We start from the raw sequence: 20220 nt of genomic DNA, 5'->3' as shown, positions 1-20220 counted from the left end.
CACATGTCCGTGGGATAAACACTGCTACCAAAATAGCCCTGTGTGGCTTGGGCTGGGTTTTGCCCCAGAGCTGGGGACAACAGTTTGTCTCACTGAGAGCCATCTTGGATCTTGGAATTGCAGTGGTCAAAGAGAGGTCCTATCATCTACCATAGGGCCAGAGTTTGGACCTGATTCCACCGGCCAGCTTAGAGGAGCTGGGACTCAAACACCAGAGCTCAGTGATAGGACTCGGAGCTGTGGGGACACTTCCAGTCCCAGCCTCTACCCCAGGCTGTGTATGATCTTCCCTTGGATCACATGTGGTTGCTTTCCTGGAAAACTCAATCTATAAAAATAGTGCAAAATTCTTGCTGGGCCAGACTCCAGGATCCAGTGATTGCTAACAGATTCTTCCGGCAGGCTCCAGGAAACTCTTCGTCAGAGCTGCGCCGCGCACCGAAGCCACTGCGGGCGGGCCGCCAGATTGCCAAACACCTCGCTGAGCCGAGACAGGCGTGGGCAAGCGGTGCCGAGCGGGCGCTGGGTTGGGCTCTCGGCCTTGCAGCAAGAAAGTGTCCTTTAGGGGGCGCTCGCGCGCCAACGACCAGATCAGGGAGGCCCTGCGTAACCACCACGCGGCTGTCCCTGCAGTCACCTGCATCAACACCAGCCTGCCCATCATAGGGAGCCACGGCATTAATGGGGCTGTTATGTGCGCGTGACCATAGGCATGCTTGTGAGCATCCATATATTTTTATTGAGATGCTTTATTTCTAGGACCTGGATGTACACAGTTGTGGCTGTTACTGTGGGCACCAACATGCCTTCAGGTGCCATTGTCAATTCAGGACACTTCTGTAATCACAGCACTTGGGAGGCTGAGGTAGGAGGATATCCTCGAGTTCAAGGCCAGCCTGGGCTACAAAGTGAGCTCCAAGCCAGCCTGAACTACATTAAAAAATAAATAAAAAAGGCAAGTACCATCAAGGTGTGTCTAAGGCTGAGACATATACTTTGATATTCTGGAACGGGCTGGCATCATGATGTGTCAGCATGACAAAGCCTGACTGTCCTCCCCCAGTTTTTATTTTGTATTAGTACACACTGACAGTATATAATGACCACTCTTTGTGCAAGGTCGATCCATACACACATGTCTTTTTTTTTTTTTTCTGGAACTGGGGATTGAACTGAACTCAGGCTCTTATGCTTGCCATGCAAGCATTTATGCCACTGAGCTATCTCCCTGGCCCCTACACACCACATCTTAATTCTTTTTTTCTTCCCTTTCCCTCCTCTCCCTCCACTTCCCTCCAGCTCTGGGCCTCCTTCCCTTTTTTATCTTCTCTTTTCCTATTACCTATCTTTTATTTCACTCTTTCTAGCTTGGGTCTGAGTTTGGCCGGGGTTTCTCAAACTCCAAAAGTATTTTCCCAATCACTTGTCCATCCTGACTGTAAAGGGACAAGTCCCTTCTCCAATTCTGGAGGCCACCATCAACTTCCTTGCAGGAAGGACACTCAGCAGGAGGCAGGAGAGAGCCGGGTAAAGGCTGGACAGAGAGAGAGAGAGAGAGAGAGAGAGAGAGAGAGAGAGAGAGAGAGAGAGAGAGAGAACACGAGCGCAAGCTCTGCCCATCTCAAGCAGAGCCCACTTTCTGGGCTGGACTCATCTTCCGAGTTAAACAGACCAGGACCAGGACGGCTGAGTCTAAACACAAGGCAGATAGATGCACAGGAAGCCCTGGACATGTGCCGGGTGGTCTTCTGTATCCCTTGGCTGATCCCAAGCCCACTGCCCATGTCATGGACCCTGCAGATCCTCCTCACCCCATCACCTTTGGGTGTCATGACAATTCCTTCAAGGACCAGAGCATATCAAAAACTCCTCTGCCTCGATGGCGGGGCTACCCTATGGACAGGAGTCAAACCTCAGAACAAACCCTCAATCCTACCCCAAACCCTAAGGCTTAAAACCTTCAACATCATGCCCCTTGGTGCCTGAGCTCCTCACTCTTGTATGCTCCCTCTGGAGAGTGTACCTTGTCTTTTCTCTTCCAAAGAAATCCTGATGGATCCTGCTGCCATGCTTAGTGTCCTGTTCAAGTCTTACTGAATCTGCCTAAGAGTCCCAAGCCAGTAGCAAGCAAGCTGGAAGAGAAGGCAGCTTCTTATCATTGATTCAAGGAGTTAAGGGGGGGCGGGGTTTACAGGTATTTTAAGGCAAACGAGAAGCAGAATTTCTGTGCCGCAGGGGTAACTCCTGGCCCTGTGAAGAGGTCATTGTCTCTGTGGCTCCCCCTCTAGGGCAAAGAGGGGAATTCTGGGGATCTGCTGTTATCATGCTAAAGAGGGAAGAAACCGGAAGTGTCCCATATTGCTGGCGAGGATGTGAAGCACCCCAGCTGCTGTGGAAAACACTCGGGTGGTTCCTCAGGAAGTTCAACAGAATCACCATCTGCCCCAGCCATCCCACCTCGAGACATGTATTCCAAAGAACTGAAAATCAGGACTCAAGCAAATGCCCCTACACGAATGCTGACAGCGGCACTTTCCACCATATCCAAAAGAAGGAAATAACCTACTAGCCCAGCAACAGATGAACAAGCAATAAAAAGGAGAGAAGAGGCTGACGCGTGCCACGGCACGGACGGACCTCAAAAACATGATGTCAAGTGAAAGCCAGACACAAAAGGTGACCGTGTCGATGTGATACCTAGCCTGGGCAGATCCACGAGCAGAGAGCAAAGCGTTGGTTGCGTCTGCTGGGTGCGTATGTTGCGTATGCTAGCTTGAGGTGCCTGTTTCCTTTGGAGCTGATGAAAAGGCCTTGCCTTAGACACAGGCAAGGGCTGTACAGCGTTACGACTGTACTAAATGTCACCAAATCGAATGCTTTAAAATGGTTACATTTGCGGTCTGTGACTCTCATCCCCATAACAAAAAGAACTACTAAAAATAAACAGTTAGGTTCTCAAGTCGCAGTCACCACATTTGAGGTGCTAAGAGCCCCCCCAGAGTCAGACAGCTCAGATGGAGAGCAGTTCCATTGTCATAGAAAGTGCGATGGGACAGCTCTGGTCGAGGGTCTCCTGCCAGCCAGATTTGGTTGGTTGGGTCTGCAAGGCGTGGTTTAAATTGTTCGCGCTCTTTTCTGTCAGCTGCAAGGTACACTGGACCCGCATGCAGTCTCGGGCTCAATTACTGTGGTGAAAGCAGCGCATGGACACCAGGACCCTTCCCACACTGGATGCCACTCCTTGGTGTGTGAGGCTGACTTACATCCTATTGGCCAAAGGAAGTCACATGACCAAGCCCGGTGGCAAAGCGCAGGGACTATTTGACATACTCAAGAGGACCTATAAAGCCCTAGAGTAGTCATAGGTGTATAATTCCACAGCAAGGAGGGAGTGGAGCTTTGGCAATGATAATCCAATCTGCTATTTATTTAGGGGGGTATCGGAAATCGAATTCAGGACCTCGTGCTTGTCAAGCCTGCGTTGCACAGCTGAGCTGTATACCCGGCCCCTCCTATACGCGTTTTTAAGCGAATGCATTTTTCAGAAATGACCCTGAGTCAGAGAGGTTAAATAACGTGGCCAAGGTCATAGAGCAGATGAGCGGTGGGACAAGGATTTGAACCCTGGAAGACTGGCTTCCCAGTCTCGGAGCTTAGCTGCTCCTCCAGAGGAAAACAGTGGTACCCACTGAATTGGGCCCAGGAATGCAGCGGGCTCACTTCCTAGAGCACTCGGCCCAGCACCTGCACACAGCACGGGGACTCGCGCTGCTGCCTTCCATCACCCCACCGCAGGTGGGCCCTCGAAGGACTTCCTGCCCTTGGCAATGTTCCCAGGGGACAGCTGCCCTGAAGGAGTCCACCTTATTAGGAGGCAGTCACACCAGGGGGGAGTGGAGAGGAAATCTAGAGGACCGATTGCTCCCAGCTTTGGGTGGGGGTGGGGTGGAGGTGGGGAGGGGGGTGGGGGTGTCATACGATGTGAACAGATGTGTTAGAGACAGTGATTAGCGATACAGACTTATCAGAATTAGGGTTGAGCACAGTTCTGGGGGTTATTACTGAACCTCCTTTCCCTGTTAATAAGCAGTTTTTTGAGAGAGGTACAAGGTCTCACTGAGTCATTAATTTGTCCAGGCTGAGCTCAGTCTTTTGATCCTCCTGCCTCAGCCTCCCAGTGGTGGGATTTCAGGCATGTGCCACCTTGCTGGGCAAGATGAACATTTAAGGCCGGGGAGATAGCTCAGTAGAATAAGCACTTGCCTGGCAAGCACAAAGTCCTGAGTTCAATACCCCATACCACAAAAAAAAAAAAGTTGAACATTAATTGCCAGTGCTGTACAATACAGTGCCCAGGTCCCTTCCCAGGATGCACTTCACAGGCAGAGCCCCCGGATGCCATCCCCCAGGAGTGTGCGGGTGAGATGCTTCACCCCAGGCTGCTGCCTCTGAGCTCACGTGCTCTTCCCTCTGGAAGCTCTCCCTTCCCATCCAGAGCAGAGGCTATGTCCTGTTGCCTGAGGCTGGGCAGGATTTTCTGGGTGCCGAGATGGAAAGCCTAAGATGGCAAGCCTAAGATGGCAGTGACATCCGAGGCTTGCTCATAAAGGACATACTTTCTAGCCAGGTGGGGACACTCTGGTAGGCTGAGGCATGAGGATCAGAAGTTTGAGTCCAACCTAGGCCACTTAGCAAGACCCTGTCTCAAAACTTAAAAAAAAAAAAAAGTAGCTAGGTGTGGAGGTGCACGCCTGTAATTCCAGCACTCGTGAGCCTGGGGCAGGAGGATCACTGAGAATTTGAGGCCAGCCTGAACTGCATAACAAAATCCTGTCTCAACAAAACAAAACCAAGTGCTGGGATTACAAGTATGCACTACCATATCCAGCTTAATGTAGAAAAGGCATCAGGCTGGAGATGTAGCATGGTCGTAGAGCACTTGTCTAGCATGTGCTAGGATTGAGAGTTGATTTGTTTATCAACAGCCTGGATTCCATCCCCAGCACTGAAAACAGTAAACTCTTAGATTTCTCCGAAAAACAAGAACACATCTTTTCTGCATAATTTGGAAATGATTTCAACATATTTCCCTTATTGCTTTAGCTACCAGGAAACTCCCTAGTGAAGTTTAAGGCAAACCTTATGAAGCTGCAGCCTGAGATAGATAGATGATAGATAGACAGGTGATAATTTTAGTTGTATTTTAATATTTACTTAACAAGTGCTGGTTTCCCTTGGCATACACTAGCAAGCCCTCAGATCGGTTATTTTCTGTGATCTCCTTGTCCCCAAATCAGTGGGTACATTGTTTCTTTCAAGCTTCTAGTCCTTCTCCTGTCCAAACCCTTCCATCACTGCCTGCAGAACTCTCCTCCTCACCCAGTGACCAGCTACGACCCTTTCGTGTCTCCCAACATTTCTTCTACTTCATGTCCCCACTGCCTTTCTAATTTAGCTCCCTTATTTTCTCCTTTTCAATACTGAGGATTGAGAGCAGATTTCTCTGGTTATCAAGATTCAGGGGGTGGGGGGCACTGGGGAGATGGCTCAGTAGAGTACACGCTTGCCTGGGAAGCACAAAGTCCTGAGTTCAACCACAGTACTGAGAGGAAGAAAAGATTTGGGGGGATTATAAGCAGCTGAAATCGGGGACCAGGGAGATGGCTCAGTGGAATAAGTGCTTCCCTGGCAAGCGCAAGGGCCTGAGTTCAATCCCTGGTTCTGCAAAAAAAAAAAAAAAAAAGGGCTGGGGAGATAACTCAATAGAATAAGCACTTGCCTGGCAAGCTCAAGGTCCTGAGTTCAATCCCCAATTCCACCAAAAAAAAAAGCAGCTGAAATCCACTCAAATTAATCTCAAGGCAAAGTTGATGAATAAAACAATGCTTTAAAACAATGTAACAACCAAGAAAATAAAAAGAATTCATGGTGATTCGTGTGACAGCTCAAAAATTCAATCAGACTTCAGGTATGGGCCGACCCAGACACCCCAGGGCCACTGTCAAGACTGACTTTCAGTCTTTCATTTCTGTCCTCTGTGTTGATTTCCAACTCAGAAGGCCTCTCCTATCTTTGTAGCAGTGGGAGGCCCATCAACTCCAGCTTGGCAAGTCCAGCAGAAATAGAAAACCTCTCAACTGACAGTTACAGCAAACCCAGACATCTCACCTGCCACATGACTTCCCTGAGTAATTTCTGTGACCAGGGAAAGGATAAACTGGCTAGGGCTGGATCCACTATGCTCCCTGAAGTTGGTGCGGGCAGAGGATGGCTAGCTTTATAGAAATCAAATAGACTGAGAGAGGAGCGTATTTCATTTCCCAAAAGACAACCAGGGCTAGGCACACGACTGTAATCCTAGCATTTGGGAGGCTGAGGCCAGAGGATCATCATGAGTTCAAGGCCCACGGGGCTACATAGTATGACCCTGTCTCAAAAAAAAAAGTCCCTAAAGAAAGCCATGTGGTTTGGTGGCAGAAGAGCATGCTAAAATGGAAGAACAACATGTGCAAAGGCCCCATGATGGGACTTGCCTCGAAAGTCCATAGATCTGCAAGGCCTCCTGTTACACCCTAAACATCTGCTACAATGATCTCCTCCCTGCTGAAACTGCACCCAGTGTACTGGTCCCTATCCACACGGATTAGCACATGCCAGCGTACACGCATGTGCACACACCACGTGCTTTTTCTTACTCAAGTGTACTGTTTTCACTTGTCCTAGATGAATTTCTATCCTTTGTCACTTGATTGGTAAAATAATACCATTACTCTGCTTCTTTTAAAAAGTGGGTATCGGGCCGGGGAGATGGCTCAGTGGAATAAGCACTTCCCTGGCAAGTGCAAGGGCCTGAGTTCAATCCCTGGTTGGGGGGGGGGGGAGTGGGTGTGATTGGAGTTCAAGCCTATTTGACAGAGGCTTATTCATCGGCAGGAACCTGAAAAGGTAGTTAGAGGGGCCCGGGGCCCAGGGTAGAGTAAAGGGGTGGAGAACGGGAGCAGGTAGGGTGCAGAAAAGCGAGGATGGCGGAACTGGGGTAGGGTTAAGAGCTGGGGGTACAGAGGGAAAGTGGGAACCTGGGGAAATCGGAAGCGGGGACCCGCGGTGGGAGAGGGCCAGTCTAGGATATAAAAAAGGGGGAGTGAAGTGCAGGTGGGGTGAGGAGGTGGTGGCTGGGGCTCTGGGAACCAAGAGAGCTGGGTAGTTCGAACTGTACTGTTGAATTTCAGAGGCGGAGCGAAAGAAGTGCGGCTGCCGCGGGCTGGAGCTATAAAGCTGAGGAAGTTCTTGGCGAGGGGCGTGGTTGGGGGGTGTGTATTACACACGGTCTGCTCGTCACTGTTCCAAGTCTTTTTCTCGGGTCTCGCCTCCTTCTAGAGAGTGACAGACAGATTGCCCAATAAGAACTGCGGGCTGGACCCAGCACAGCCAATGATGCTCTGGGGGCGGAGCTTGGGAGGGGGCTCGTAGGGCTAGGGGAGGGGGCTCGCGGTCACCGCGGGCTCGGGAGCAGAGACGGGCGAACCATGGCGCTGGGGCTGCAGCGGGCAAGGTACTGGAGTTGGGGCACGGGAATGATGGGCATTGGAGGGGCTCTTCTCCCGGGCACCCCTTGACCGAGACTAGGGGTGAGTTGGTGTGAGCCTATGACGCCCGGGGGGGGGGGGGGCGAGGTAGCAGGCACCTCCCTGCAGCACCTTCTAACCTGAGGGACAGCAAGGGTGCGGGATTTTCTCAAGTCCTCGGCTGTCCCGCCCCTCTTGTCAGGAACGGCTTTGGGGTCGTGATCTCTGATTTCCTACTACCCTAAGTTGGCTACCCTGCCTCACTGGAGGTGAAACTTGAAGGTGGCTGCATTTAGCAGTGCTCAGGCTTCGAGGGGGGGGGAGGCTTTCTCCCCCCACATACGGATCCTTCGGGCCTACAGAACCCCAGAAGTGAGGTTGTGCTTTGCCATCAGGCCCTTGTGATCTACAGGTTACCCCCAAATTAAGATATGAGGAGTCCCCTGATGATTGAGCTCCGGAGAAGAGAGACTGCCTTTAATTCGACCCTTCCTATAATCTCCCAAACCTTGTGTTTTCCTAGAAATACAGAGAGAAGATCCCTTTTAGCAACTGCCTGGGGCCCTTGTCAGAAGTCATTTTATCCTTTTAAAAAGTTGGGTGCCCCTCACCTTGCATAACAGGGAAACAAGCTTGACCCACTTCCCAAGGTCTGGCCCTGTGCTTCACTTGGCCACCCCAACTCTGTCGTGTTGCTGAAGGACGGGGGCCCCACCCAACCTTTCTTTGGGGAGACCCTCTAGAGAGGTGCCTGGTTCAGCATGAGACCCTGTCAGCTGCAGCAGGAGCGTCCGCTGCCACAGTGCTCAGTAGGGTCACCTTGGGCAGAGGTGGGTTTCCATGTTCACCTTTCAACAGGTGCAGGGGCAGCGGCAACCTGTGCCCTGGGACCACAGCCAGGGGTCCTTTCTGACCAGTTTCCATGAGACCCCAGAAAAAGTACCTAGTTTTTCCCTGCGCAATCTGAGGCGTCCAGGGAGCCTCACCCCTTCCCTCCTCCCTGGCCTGGCAGGTCTGATTGGATCCATACACACCCCTGTTTTTAAACACCCCCACCTTACTCCCCCTTTCCTGTTCTATTCCAATCCCTGGCTTGGCGCCCACCAGGGAACTCCATCCTTCTGAGCCAATCCCGGTCCCACCCTCTAGCACCCCCTCCTGGCGGGGTGGGGGCCCTCTTTGTTGAGCTGGGGTGCTCCCCTCTCGCCACCCAAGGCCAGCCCTTTCCTGTGGTGTTATCCCACCACAGCACACCACCCACCCATAACTCACACCCAGATCCCAACCACACTCCAGCCCCTCCTCTGCCCTTAGGGTGGCACTTGAGCCAAAGGGGGCCTGGGTGCCCCTCTACCTCTGTGCCCTTTTCTTCCTGCAGTTCAGAGTCACAGCCATGCCACCCTGAGCAGGGATATTCCTGGGGAGTCCACTAAGTGCCCACTGTGGTGGAGGGTTCCCAGAGGAGGTAGGACTCTGCTGATCGGAAGCCTGCTGAGTTACAAACTCCTTGGGAACAAAGCATCAGAGTGACTCTCCTGGATCAGCACCCCGCATCCTTTCTCAGAAACAAACCCTGCCCAGGGCCTTCCAGGCCACCCTTAGGCAGTGCCAAGAAGGGTCCTTGCCCAGATGAAACCTAACACCCCAAGCCCCTACACTTTTTACAAACCCCCACCCCAACTAGAATTCAGATGAGAGACCAGAAGCCCCAAGTGTACACAGAGGCACTCTACTTTCATGCCTTTGCTTTTAGGTCTTGATTCTTTGGGGTGGGGAAGAAGTGGGCTTTTCTCCCTCTTGGTTGTGGGGTGCCTTGGCCCAGCCCCCCTTCCCAGGCCTCACCCTGGGGCCTCCTGGCCCCACCCCCTGTTCTCGGCTGGAACACGGAGGAAGGGTGGCAGGATTCCAGCCGCACGTCCCCAGCTGGGCAGAGTGCCAAGGGGCTGGACCAGGGCTGGGCATGGGGCCAAGCGGGCAGATCCAGAGGCCACAGCAGTGGGACAGGGGGAGGAATTTAGGCCACTAGGCGAAGAGGAGCAGGGAGGAGTCCCCGGAGCATGGGTTTCACCCACGGAGGCTTCTAAGAACACAGGCCTCAAAGTCAGGGTTCAAATCCCAGCATACTCGCTTTGTGGCCATGTGCTAGGGCCCATGCCACAGCTTTCTGAGCCCAGCTTTGCAGCCTGGAAAATGGGAGTCATACCTTTCCCTCCCTACCCCAGATCATGATGAGAAGCCAGGGAGCAACAGAACAGGAGCTGACGGGGCACCCTTAGCTGCAGGATAAACTGGGTCCAAGTCATGGTTCTTGGTGGGAGCAATGTGGCTTGGCTGCTGACTGCAGCAGGCAGTCCCTGGAAATCCCACCACTGCTCTCCTTCTGCAGCAGGCAGGTTGGTAGGAGGCTGGGTGACTGCTGAGCACTGGCGAGGCTGACGGGATTACCAGCTGGCTGGCTCCGAGCCTCACTATCTGCCTCTTTCCCTGGGAGATGGCTTCTCCAGCTCTCCCAGGCTTTGTGAGTCTCTAGCTCTGTGAGTGTGTAATACAGCAACACTGTTGTTACTGTCACTGGCATGTAGTCCCCCTCCCAGGGTGTTTATGTGAAAGCCATGCACAGAATTGCACACGCCCCTAATCGCACACATCACACGGTTACTTACTGTCAACGCCTCTAGGTTACTCCAGTGCGCAAGGGGCCCCCGAGCCCAGCCTCCATCGCTGATGTGCACAAGGGGGGAATAGTTAGGTTTAACCTTTTCAGGCACTAACCAGTTTGCTAAGTCCTCAACATACATTAACTCAGTTAATCTTCAAAACCCTCCAGAAGTCAGGTGTGGGAGGCCGAAGGAGGAGGATCGCCAGAAATTTGAGGCCACCCTGTCTCAAACACAAACAAATGAACACCCTCTACAAGGTGGGTGGTGTTGCTGTGTTCAGGGAGGCTGTGCAACTTGTCGAAAGTCACACAGCTAATAAACAGTGCGGCTGGGTGTGCAGCCCTGAGCCAGAGGAACTGGCCCCCACTCTGACCAAGACTTAAAAAGCCAGAGACCCAGGGAGAGGCCCTCACTTCCCTCAGAACATCCAGAGAACTGGCTGGGAATGGGGAGGTCCCCTTGCAGCCACCAGCTGTCCCCTCCGAGGAAGGAGGCGTGCTGTGGAGAGGATTAAGGAGCCCAGCTGCCTGGGAGGTGGGGTGCTGCCCCGCTCTGTCCCTCTTCCTGCTCTGTTCCCTCTCTTGGGGGGGGGCAGCTCCGTGCGGCCCGCCCACCCCCACCCTCTGGGCAGGAAGACAAACAGGGCTGGAACAGTCTGCAAAGGACGGAATGTCCTCAGGGCAGACAGGACTGAGGTCTCTGCCCCCAGGGGAGGGGGTGTGGAACCATATTTTGCCCCCCTCCCCACCTCCCAGCTGGCTCCCCTGCACCACCTATGCTTCTGCACTAAAATCTCCTTTGTACCTTCAGGTCTGGGGGTGGGGTCAATGTCTCCCCATAGTGGCCTCTGCTCCCCTGAATTTAGGAAGGTATAGCCCCATACCCCTACGACTCTGCTTCTCTGGGTCAGAAGGAGGGGATTCAAGGAAAGACTGAAAAGCTGCGATACAGTGCTCTTCTCTCTCCCAGCACTCAGAAGGCTGAGACAGGAAGACTGCTGGGAGTTTGAGGCTACCCTGGACCCCATACTGAGTTCAAGCCCAGCCCAAACTACATGGCTTCGAGATTCTGTCTGAAAAAACCAAAAAGAAAAAAAGAAGAGACTGGAACCTCACTGCCTTGGTTCAAATTCCAGCAGGGCCAGGAAGACTCCATATACAATACCAGATGAAGTATACCCTGTAGTTTTTCATTCACAAACAAAAATAAGCTCCCAGCACTCAGGAGACTAAGGCAGGAGGACCCAGGCTAGCATGGGCTACGTGGGGAGTCGGGGCTGGCCTGGACTATACAGCAATACCTTGTCTCAAGGTGGGGCCGAGTCTGGATTCAGTCAGACCTGGAATTGGAATTTGAAGACAGTGCAGAATCAAGGTGAAGCACTAAAATCTGGACATAGACCCAGGGCCATCAAAACAAAATTTGAGGGGCTGGGGAGATGGCTCAGTAGAATAAGCGCTTGCCTGGCAAGTGCAAGGGCCTGAGTTCAATCCCGTTTCCGCCAAAAATAAATGAATAAATACATTTTTTTAAGAATTGAGAGTTCAGGCAGATAAGTTGTTCAAACAAGGCACTTTGCTATTTATGACAAACACTGTGCCTCTCTGCCTCCGTTTCATTCTCTGTTTGCTGAGGACAATGCTATTATTCCTGCTAGAGTTACCTGAGCACTAGATGGGATTCCCACTTGGCACAGACGCTGGCATGGTAGTGAAACTGGAAGAGCTGCAAGTATTTCTGATAAAACGGTGTTCACTGAGCCCCCACCCCACTCCAAGAATTGAGGTGTTTCTAGTGGAGGGCAGGCAGGGTTGAATGGCTGGTGACTGGACCGAACACAGGGGTTGGTTTGCTGCGTCACTCTGTTGGGGCCCTGCCCCTCTTAGGGCCCCTCTTGGTGGGGCCTCAGACTTTGAGATAGCTCTGCTCCAAGAGTCTGAGGACTCAACCCAGCTGCAGAGGGAAAAGAGCAGAAGAGGGGCTCTGGGGGCTGAAGGGCAGGGGGCCTGGGAGGCTGCCAGCGTCACATGATCCCTCCCTCCTCTGGCCCCGGCCCAGCTCGGCCGGCCCCCTCCCACCAGGAGGCCTCCCTGTCCCCTAGCTTGGGAAATAAACTGCAGATAAGTCAGGGTGGGGACAGAGCAGGCTCCAGGCACGCCTAGGAGAGGAGCAAGGCGCTAGAAGGGCAATATGCACTTCCAACAAGACAGGTAGAATCTGGGATTTGGAGGGGCTTCAGAGGGTGTCACCTTCCAGCCCCAGTCGGTGCGAGGAACTCTCTGGGACCACACAGCGGACCCCAAGTGGTTCTCCCGTCCATGTCTACCTCTTTCTCTTCGGGGGACGCCACCAGTGAATGCCACCCATGCCTGCAGGTCGAGCACGGAGCTGCGCAAGGAGAAGTCCCGGGATGCAGCCCGTAGCCGGCGCAGCCAGGAGACCGAGGTGCTCTACCAGCTGGCGCACACGCTACCCTTCGCGCGTGGCGTCAGCGCCCACCTGGACAAGGCCTCCATCATGCGCCTCACCATCAGTTACCTGCGCATGCACCGCCTCTGCGCAGCAGGTGAGCCCGCCTGGCCTTCCGGTCGCAGCAAGGCCCCGCCTCTGGGAAGGTTTCCCCGCAGACCCTCACCACGCTAGAATCGGTCTCTTCGAGTGCTGGGCCAGTCATATCCCAGAGCTCTTGGAAATCCCGCCCCCATAGTTGTCTATCATGTTGAGGCCCCGCCCCTGGGAACACTCCTTTGAGAACCCCTGCCGTCTTAGTGCTGAGGCCAGATAATTCCCTGCAGCTCCTCAGCCCTCGATTTGGCCCCCTAGGAGACGTTTGGGGGTAGGCTCTGTCCCTTAACAATAAATACCTCTGGGAGGCTCCACTACCCAGTTTTTAACCTCTTGACGGCTTTTTCCCCTTTTCCGCCGCTCTTCCCCATCTTTAGCTTGTTCTGAAATAGCCCTCCTCTTGAATTTCCACCCAGCTAGAATTCCATTCTGCAGGAGGCTCTCTCTCTCTCTCTCTCTCTCTCTCTCTCTCTCTCTCTCTGACTCTCACATGCCTTGGAATCCTGGGGCCTTAAAAAGATTTGATTTTGGAGGAAATAGTCATCCTCTGGTAGTCACTGCCCACTAGTTTCCTGCCTCATAGAATGTTACCCCTCTGACAGGTTTGCCCCTTGGAATTCTGTCCCTCAGATGTCCTGCTAGGGACTGTTAGAATTCTACATCTAGAAAGTCCTGCCCTCCTAGCAGGGGGGTGCTGCCCCATCCCTAGAATTCCAAACCTCACCATGGCCCTGACCCCTTTGAATTTTGACCCCTGGGAGTTCTATCTTCTTAGAGTTCTGCCCTCTAGAAGACCACCCCTTAGAATTGTGTCCTTTGGGGAACCTCAGTGTCCTGCCCTCATCTTTGGCACTCCAGGCCACCATGATGTGCCCCCATTTACCTGGGGGTATGTGGGGAAGATCCTGGGTGGGGATAGACAGCCAGGGTGGGCCCAGGACTGATGAGTGACACCTCCATCCCCCTGCCCTGGGGACCAGGGGAGTGGAACCAGATGGGAGCCAAGGGAGAACCACTGGATGCCTGCTACCTGAAGGCCCTGGAGGGCTTCGTCATGGTGCTCACTGCTGAGGGAGACATGGCTTACCTGTCAGAGAATGTCAGCAAACACCTAGGCCTCAGTCAGGTGAGCTGCCTGCTCTGTACCTGGCCCTGTGTGGGACACTGGGGGAATAGCATGGTGAGTGGCCACAGAGGGGGATGGGTGTGTCACAGGACACCAAGGCACAGAATGGTCAGTGCTGAGATGGAACAGCCTAGGGATATGGAAAATGGGGGAGGGGTACCTCATCCTGCCTATGCCTAGGGAGCGCAGGTGGAGGGATTCCTGGAGAAAAGGACATCTGAGCTGACATGTGAAGGACTTCGAGTCAAAAGACTGGGAAATGGGTGACCAGTGAAGATCAGGAATGTTCAGGTTAGAAAGCAGAACAGGAAAACACCTGGAGGTGTTTGGGGGAAATAAGGCAATGTCTCAGGGCTAGAGGCACAGCACAGTGGGAGAAGCTGAGAGAGAAGAGGCTAGAGAGGTCAGCAGAGAGCAGATAATGTGAGAAGGTTTGTGTCTAGGGCATGGAGAGTCATGGAAGGACAATCACGTGTACATTTTGGAAAGACCCCTCATGGGGTTCTCATGAGAGAGAGTGAGATATGGGTTGGGGGATCGGCAAGGAGTGGATGCTGATCTTAGGCAGGAGAACAAAAGTAGGACAGGACCTATGGAGATGGGGAGCTACAGACAAGAGACATGTAGAAAGCAGAACTGTTTTAATTAACCATTAATCGTGCCTCAAAAACTCCCCCAATGGAATTTCTATTCCTTTCCTATTTTACATACATTGGTTCCAGAGCTGACCTCTCTCCCCTATCACAAACCCCACTCCTAGTACTACTTTTTCTGTTGCTTTGAGCTCTTAGATTCAGAGAGGTCAGTGTCTCAAGGACCTAAAGCTAGGAAGTGGCACAGCCAGGATTCAAACCTAGCTACAAGAGGTCCTTTTAGAGGAATAAGATGTCATTCTGCCACCTGTGAGTCCTCTTTCATCTGTGTCCCTCCTCCCAGAACTAAACTCATTTCCTAAACTAAAGTGTGTGATTCACCTCAGGGCTTTTGAGCTTGCTGCTCCCCTTTTTTAATAACGCCCTTAGCCCAAGGAGCCACAAGCCCACCTCACTTGCTTTCTTTCAGCAAAATTTTCCAGTGTCAACTCCTCAAAAAAGCTGCCCAGAGCTATTTTCTCTAAACAAATCCTATTGTTGTATCACTTTGCCCTGCCTTAGTTTTATCTCCTTGTTATTTGTCCTGTTGTTCCTATCTATTGTTTTGCTTTATTGACTGTCTTGCCTGACTGTCCAGCAAGTACTTCAAGGCAGAGATCTGTTTGGGTGGTCACTGATGTATCTCTACATTTTAGAAGAGGGCCCGATACATAGGTGCTGAATATATGGTTGCTTAGAGAATGAATGAATGAATGAATGAATGAATGAATGAATGAATGAATGAGTGAGCAAGAAGTCTGGTGGAGCAGCCAGGCTGGTTGAGGCAGGAGTGTTAAGCAGGAGAAAGGGGAGACCGGATCCCCCCAATGCTCTTGCCCCACCTCTCTCCACAGCTGGAGCTCATCGGACACAGTATTTTTGATTTCATCCATCCCTGTGACCAAGAGGAACTCCAGGATGCCCTGACTCCCAGGCCCAGTGAGTGTCTTGGAGGCCATGCCAGCATTTTACAGAGGAGGAAACTGAGGCCCACCTCCTCCCCTAGCATATCCCCTCCTCTAGAACATTAGACCTTGACAAGTCCAGCCAAGGGGTCTGAGGCCTTACATCCTACCTCTGGAGGACCCTCTGTGGCTCTAGGTCCCAGTTTTGGGGCTGAGCCTGGACGCCTTTAGCATCCAAGTGCTGGAGGGCATTGGGCCCTCTGCAGCTACTTGGTGACACGCCCACCATCCCGGCGCCTCTAGGCCTGTCCAAGAAGAAGCCAGAGGCCCCCACTGAGCGGTGCTTCTCCTTGCGCATGAAGAGCACCCTCACCAGTCGCGGGCGCACCCTCAACCTCAAGGCAGCCACCTGGAAGGTGGGTGGGGCCTGACCTGGAGGTGGGCAGGGACAGCCTGGGGTGGGGCCTGCACCCAGAAGTTCTCACAAGTGTGGGAGTCTGTCTATTGGTTTGGTATCCTGCGCAGGCCTTAGGGTGAACCTAGGAGGACTGTAGGGCATGTAGGAAGTTGGATATTTGTGGGGATGGGCTGTAGGGGTCCTTGTAACACTTTTCAGGCTAGTTCTAAAGGGGTCCTCAGAACATGGAGTCTCTGTACAGCTGGAATATGGGCGTCCCCAGAGTGCCCCAAAGCCGACCCTCTGAGATCCTCAGGGATTTCTCCTTCACAGCCCCCTGGGGAGCCCCAGGCCCAGATGCAAGCCCAGCACACTCGCTCCACCCCCAGGTGCTACACTGCTCTGGACACATGAGGGCCTACAAGCCCCCGGGTCACACAGCCCTGGCGGGGAGCCCCAGCTCCGAGCCCCCACTGCAGTGCCTGGTGCTCATCTGTGAGGCCATCCCCCACCCAGGCAGCCTGGAGCCCCCGCTGGGCCGGGGTGCCTTCCTGAGCCGCCACAGCCTGGACATGAAGTTCACCTACTGCGATGAGAGGTTGGCAGTGCCCAGAGGCCCACTCTACCCTCCTCCCTTCCTTCTCTGACACCATCTGTCCCTCTCCCAGTGTCTGCTGGTCTGTCTCTCTGTGAATACATCTGTTCTCTCTCAAGATCTTAAGTCCCTTCTGTCTGTCAGCCATCATCTTTACACATTCCAACAGTTAGGATGTGGACACTTTGGGGGCTAATATTCGGTACCCCACACCTCTTTTTTGTCTTACTCTCCTCTCTCTCTTACAACCCTGCCTGTCATCTTGCTGGCTTTGTGCCATGACCTCAGCTCTCCTCTCCTCCCTCCCTCCCTCCGCCTCAGCACTGAGCCCTGACCAGACCCATCCATCCCACCCTAGGATTGCAGAGGTCGCTGGCTACAGCCCAGATGACTTGATTGGCTGCTCGGCCTATGAGTACATCCACGCCCTGGACTCAGATGCGGTCAGCAAGAGCATTCACACCTGTATGTGACTTATTTCCCCAGCCAGAATCAGCCGCCCCCAGCTCCCCAGCCCCCAGGGAGCTTTTGTCTCCCCCAAGCCTTATGGAACCTTATCCTCTCTGGCCACTGACCCCTTACCTCCAGGTCCCAGGTGCCCTTCTGTGGCTCTGACCCCTCTGTACCCCCTCCCCAGTGCTGAGCAAGGGCCAGGCAGTGACGGGACAGTACCGCTTCCTGGCCCGGAGTGGTGGCTACCTGTGGACTCAGACTCAGGCCACAGTGGTGTCAGGGGGCCGAGGACCCCAGTCAGAGAGTATCATCTGTGTCCACTTTCTGATCAGGTGAGCAGAGGAGAGCGGGGTGGTAGTGTGCATGGGGCTGGTCTGTGTGTATGGGTAAGTGTGTATGTGTGTCTGTATATATACATGTGTGCATGTGTATTATGCAGAAGTGTGTGAGGACGTGCACAGTACATATATGTGGAACATATGTGGCCATGTGAATCCATACCATATGTCTCTATGTACACATGCATGTGTATGAATGCACTGATCATTTAATTAAAAAGAACTCTAAGTTAAAATAAGAAATGCACTGGGCATGGTGGTATATGCCTATAAGCCCAGCACTTGGGAGCCAGAGTTAGGAGGATTGCAAGTTCAATTCCAGCCTGGGCAAGTTAGCAACTTAGTGAGACCCTGTCTCTAAATAAAAAATAAAAGAAGGGCTGAGGATGTAGCTCAGTATGAAGGCCCTAAACTCAGTCCTCAGTACCACCACCACCAGGGGAAAAAAATTCAAAGAGATTTTTTTTTTTTCTTTTAAAAATTTGAAGTACAATTTACATTTACATTACTGCTGTAATCCCAACACTCAGGAGGCTGAAGCAGGAGGATTGCTGTGAAGGCCAGTTTGGGCTACAAAGTGAATTCAAGGCCAGCCTGAACTGCATAGTGAAATCGTCTCAAAAAAAAAAAAAAGGGCTGGTGAGATGGCTCAGCGGTCCAAAGCACCCACCCAGAACAAGCCCAGCAAAGCACAGGGACCACGGCTCAATCCCCCAGCACCACACGCCAGCCCGCCCCGCCCCCCGGTGGGCCGAGCCGGCCACACACACACACACAAATAAAAAAAAATTTAAAAATATATATACAGGCAATTCTTACACAGTTCTGTGAGTTCTGACAAATGCATGCAATTGTGTAACCACTACCACATTCTATATGGTAGCAAGCTATAGAATAGTGTATTCACCCAAGAAATTCTCCTAGGCACCCCCTTCCTGCCTCTAGCCCCTGGCAGCCACTGCCCAGTGCGCTGACCCTAAAGTTTTGCTTTTCTCCAGAATGCTGGATACAGGGCATCATAGTGTGCTGCCTTTGGGGCTCTAGCTACCTTAGCATGATATACAGATGCATCCCCGCTTTCCTGACAAACCCACTATAAGATGAAAAATATTGTAATTCAAAAGTGTATCGAATACAACTGACCTACCAAACCCCATAGCCCAGAACCATGGCAAACCATAGAGCTGAAGTCCTCCAGCATCACGAGGGGCCACTGTGCTGTGTGTCACCAGCCTGGGAAAAGATCAAAAGGCAAAACACAAGTATTGTCTCTACTAAATGCATACTGCTTTTGCACGACTGTAGAGTTGAAAACATCCATTTAACCACTGTAGGTCTAGGACTATTTAAAATTCACCCATGCCACAGTACGGATGAGTAGCTCCTTTGGAACACTGGAGTGCATTCCACAGTATGAATGGACTGTAGCTCATGTACCTATCACCACTTGGAGGACTTGGGGCTGTGTGCTCTTCTGGGTGATCACCAAAACAGCTACTGTAAACATTCTCATCCGGGGTTTTGTGAGATCACATGTTCTTGCCTCCCTCGGGTGAACGTCGAGGAGTGGAACAGGTGGGCCATATAAGTGTACAGTTAATCTCTCCAGGAACTGCCAAACTCTTTTTCAAAGTGGCTGCACCATTTTTGCATTCCCAGCAGGCATGTATGAGATTTCTACTTGCTCCACATTCTTGATATCAAGTGTCCTGAAATACAAATCGCTTCACACTTCATGTCTCTGTGCTGCTTGGGAGCCCTTCTGTGGCTCCCCAGTACCCTTGGTAAAAAGCCCGAGGCCCTATGGGACTCCTGCCTCACCCTTCGCAGTTGCTCTTCAAACCTCAGGACTTTTGCACATGCGGTTCTCCCTACCCAGAATGCCCTTCTGTTTCTCCTCCTCCCCATATGAGGGGTCCTGTCCCCTCATCTGTCCAGTCTCAGCTCAGACATCACTTCCTGAACCCCCACATGCAGTCAGGTCTCCCTATTTTCTCTCTTGGCGCTCTATACCTTTTACTCCAGAGTCCTTAAAAATACTTGTAATCCCATTTACTTGTATATTCAGCCAGGCCTTTTTTGACTCCCCTTTACACAGCCGCAGCTGTATTTTAGGACACTTGATATTAAGAATGTGGAGCAAGTAGAAATCTCGCACATGCCTGGTGGGAATGCAGAAATGGTGCAGCCACTTTGAAAAACAGTTTGGCAGTTCCTTGAGAGATTAACCATACACTTATATGGCCCACCCATATACTCTTCTCTGCTCCACTTTTTTCCCTAGTGCTTATCACTGTCCCAGTACTGTCCTATAAACTCACAATGCCAGCCACTTGTATCATTTTGAATTTTCTTTTTTTTTTAATTTTTATTTATTTATTTGTGTGTGTGTGTGTGTGTGTGTGTGTGTGTGGCCAGCTCAGCCCACCAGGGGGCAGGGCTGGCTGGCTTGTGGTGCTGGGGGATTGAACCATGGTCCGTGTGATTTGCTAAGTTTGTTCTTGGTATGTTCTTTATCCTACTGAGCCATCTCACCAGCCCCCATTTTGAATTTTCTAATAGCTGCATGAAGGTGAATAATAAAATAAAATTAATTGTAAAAGGAAGTCTGATTGGGGGTAGATACACATACAGTATGATCAAAAATCATTTTCATGTGTAATCCTTATTTAGCTAGTTTAGATCTTTGTATGTGGGATGTGGGTCTGGGAACTGAACCCAGGGCATTAGGCACGCTAGGCAAGTGTTTTGCCACTAAGTCAAACTCGGCCTCCAGATCCTCTTTTAATGCACAGTTTAAAAAATCTAGTGTGTATCTTACAGTACACCTCCATCCTGGCTAACCAAGTGCAAGCATTTTACTTAAAAAAATAAAAAGATGTAGATATGCTTAACACAAAAATAATATATTTTGTTAAAAGTCTGTCTTTTTTTCCCAATAGCATGCAGTCCCCATGAGGGCCACGGGTTTTGTCTATCTGGTT

The 20220-nt window shown here is 51.9% G+C and overlaps 2 protein-coding genes across 13 annotated transcripts in view; one reads left to right on the top strand and one right to left on the bottom strand.

Annotated features, from left to right (window-relative positions):
• Positions 1-6907: 6907 nt before the first annotated feature.
• Positions 6908-20220, bottom strand: part of LOC111813538 — a 37532-nt gene continuing 24219 nt past the window's right edge. The window contains exons 3-5 of the mRNA XM_023704547.1: positions 18380-18469; positions 10229-10286; positions 6908-7373 (exon numbers count right to left, since the gene is read on the bottom strand). Coding sequence (XP_023560315.1) covers positions 6924-7373; positions 10229-10286; positions 18380-18469 — 598 coding nt within the window. The 3' untranslated portion in view covers positions 6908-6923. The remainder of the gene's footprint in view (positions 7374-10228; positions 10287-18379; positions 18470-20220) is intronic.
• Positions 7371-20220, top strand: part of Hif3a (hypoxia inducible factor 3 alpha subunit) — a 28467-nt gene continuing 15617 nt past the window's right edge. For 9 of the 12 annotated variants that reach the window (XR_002818770.1, XR_002818769.1, XM_023704544.1 and 6 more), the window contains exons 1-8: positions 7371-7552; positions 12601-12791; positions 13771-13916; positions 15403-15487; positions 15757-15869; positions 16240-16448; positions 16804-16910; positions 17083-17230. Coding sequence is in view for 10 of the 12 variants with exons in the window: in XM_023704544.1 (XP_023560312.1) it covers positions 7527-7552; positions 12601-12791; positions 13771-13916; positions 15403-15487; positions 15757-15869; positions 16240-16448; positions 16804-16910; positions 17083-17230 (1025 nt within the window). In the remaining 2 variants the exon portion in view is untranslated. Of the gene's footprint in view, positions 7553-11276; positions 12436-12600; positions 12792-13770; positions 13917-15402; positions 15488-15756; positions 15870-16239; positions 16449-16803; positions 16911-17082; positions 17231-20220 lie in introns of those variants that run through there. The other 3 variants (XM_023704540.1, XM_023704539.1, XM_023704546.1) reach the window with 2 other exon arrangements.

Source organism: Octodon degus, unplaced genomic scaffold, assembly GCF_000260255.1.
Source record: "Octodon degus isolate 3935 unplaced genomic scaffold, OctDeg1.0 scaffold00197, whole genome shotgun sequence".
Taxonomy (NCBI): domain Eukaryota; kingdom Metazoa; phylum Chordata; class Mammalia; order Rodentia; family Octodontidae; genus Octodon; species Octodon degus.
This window is presented reverse-complemented; position numbering and strand designations above follow the sequence as displayed.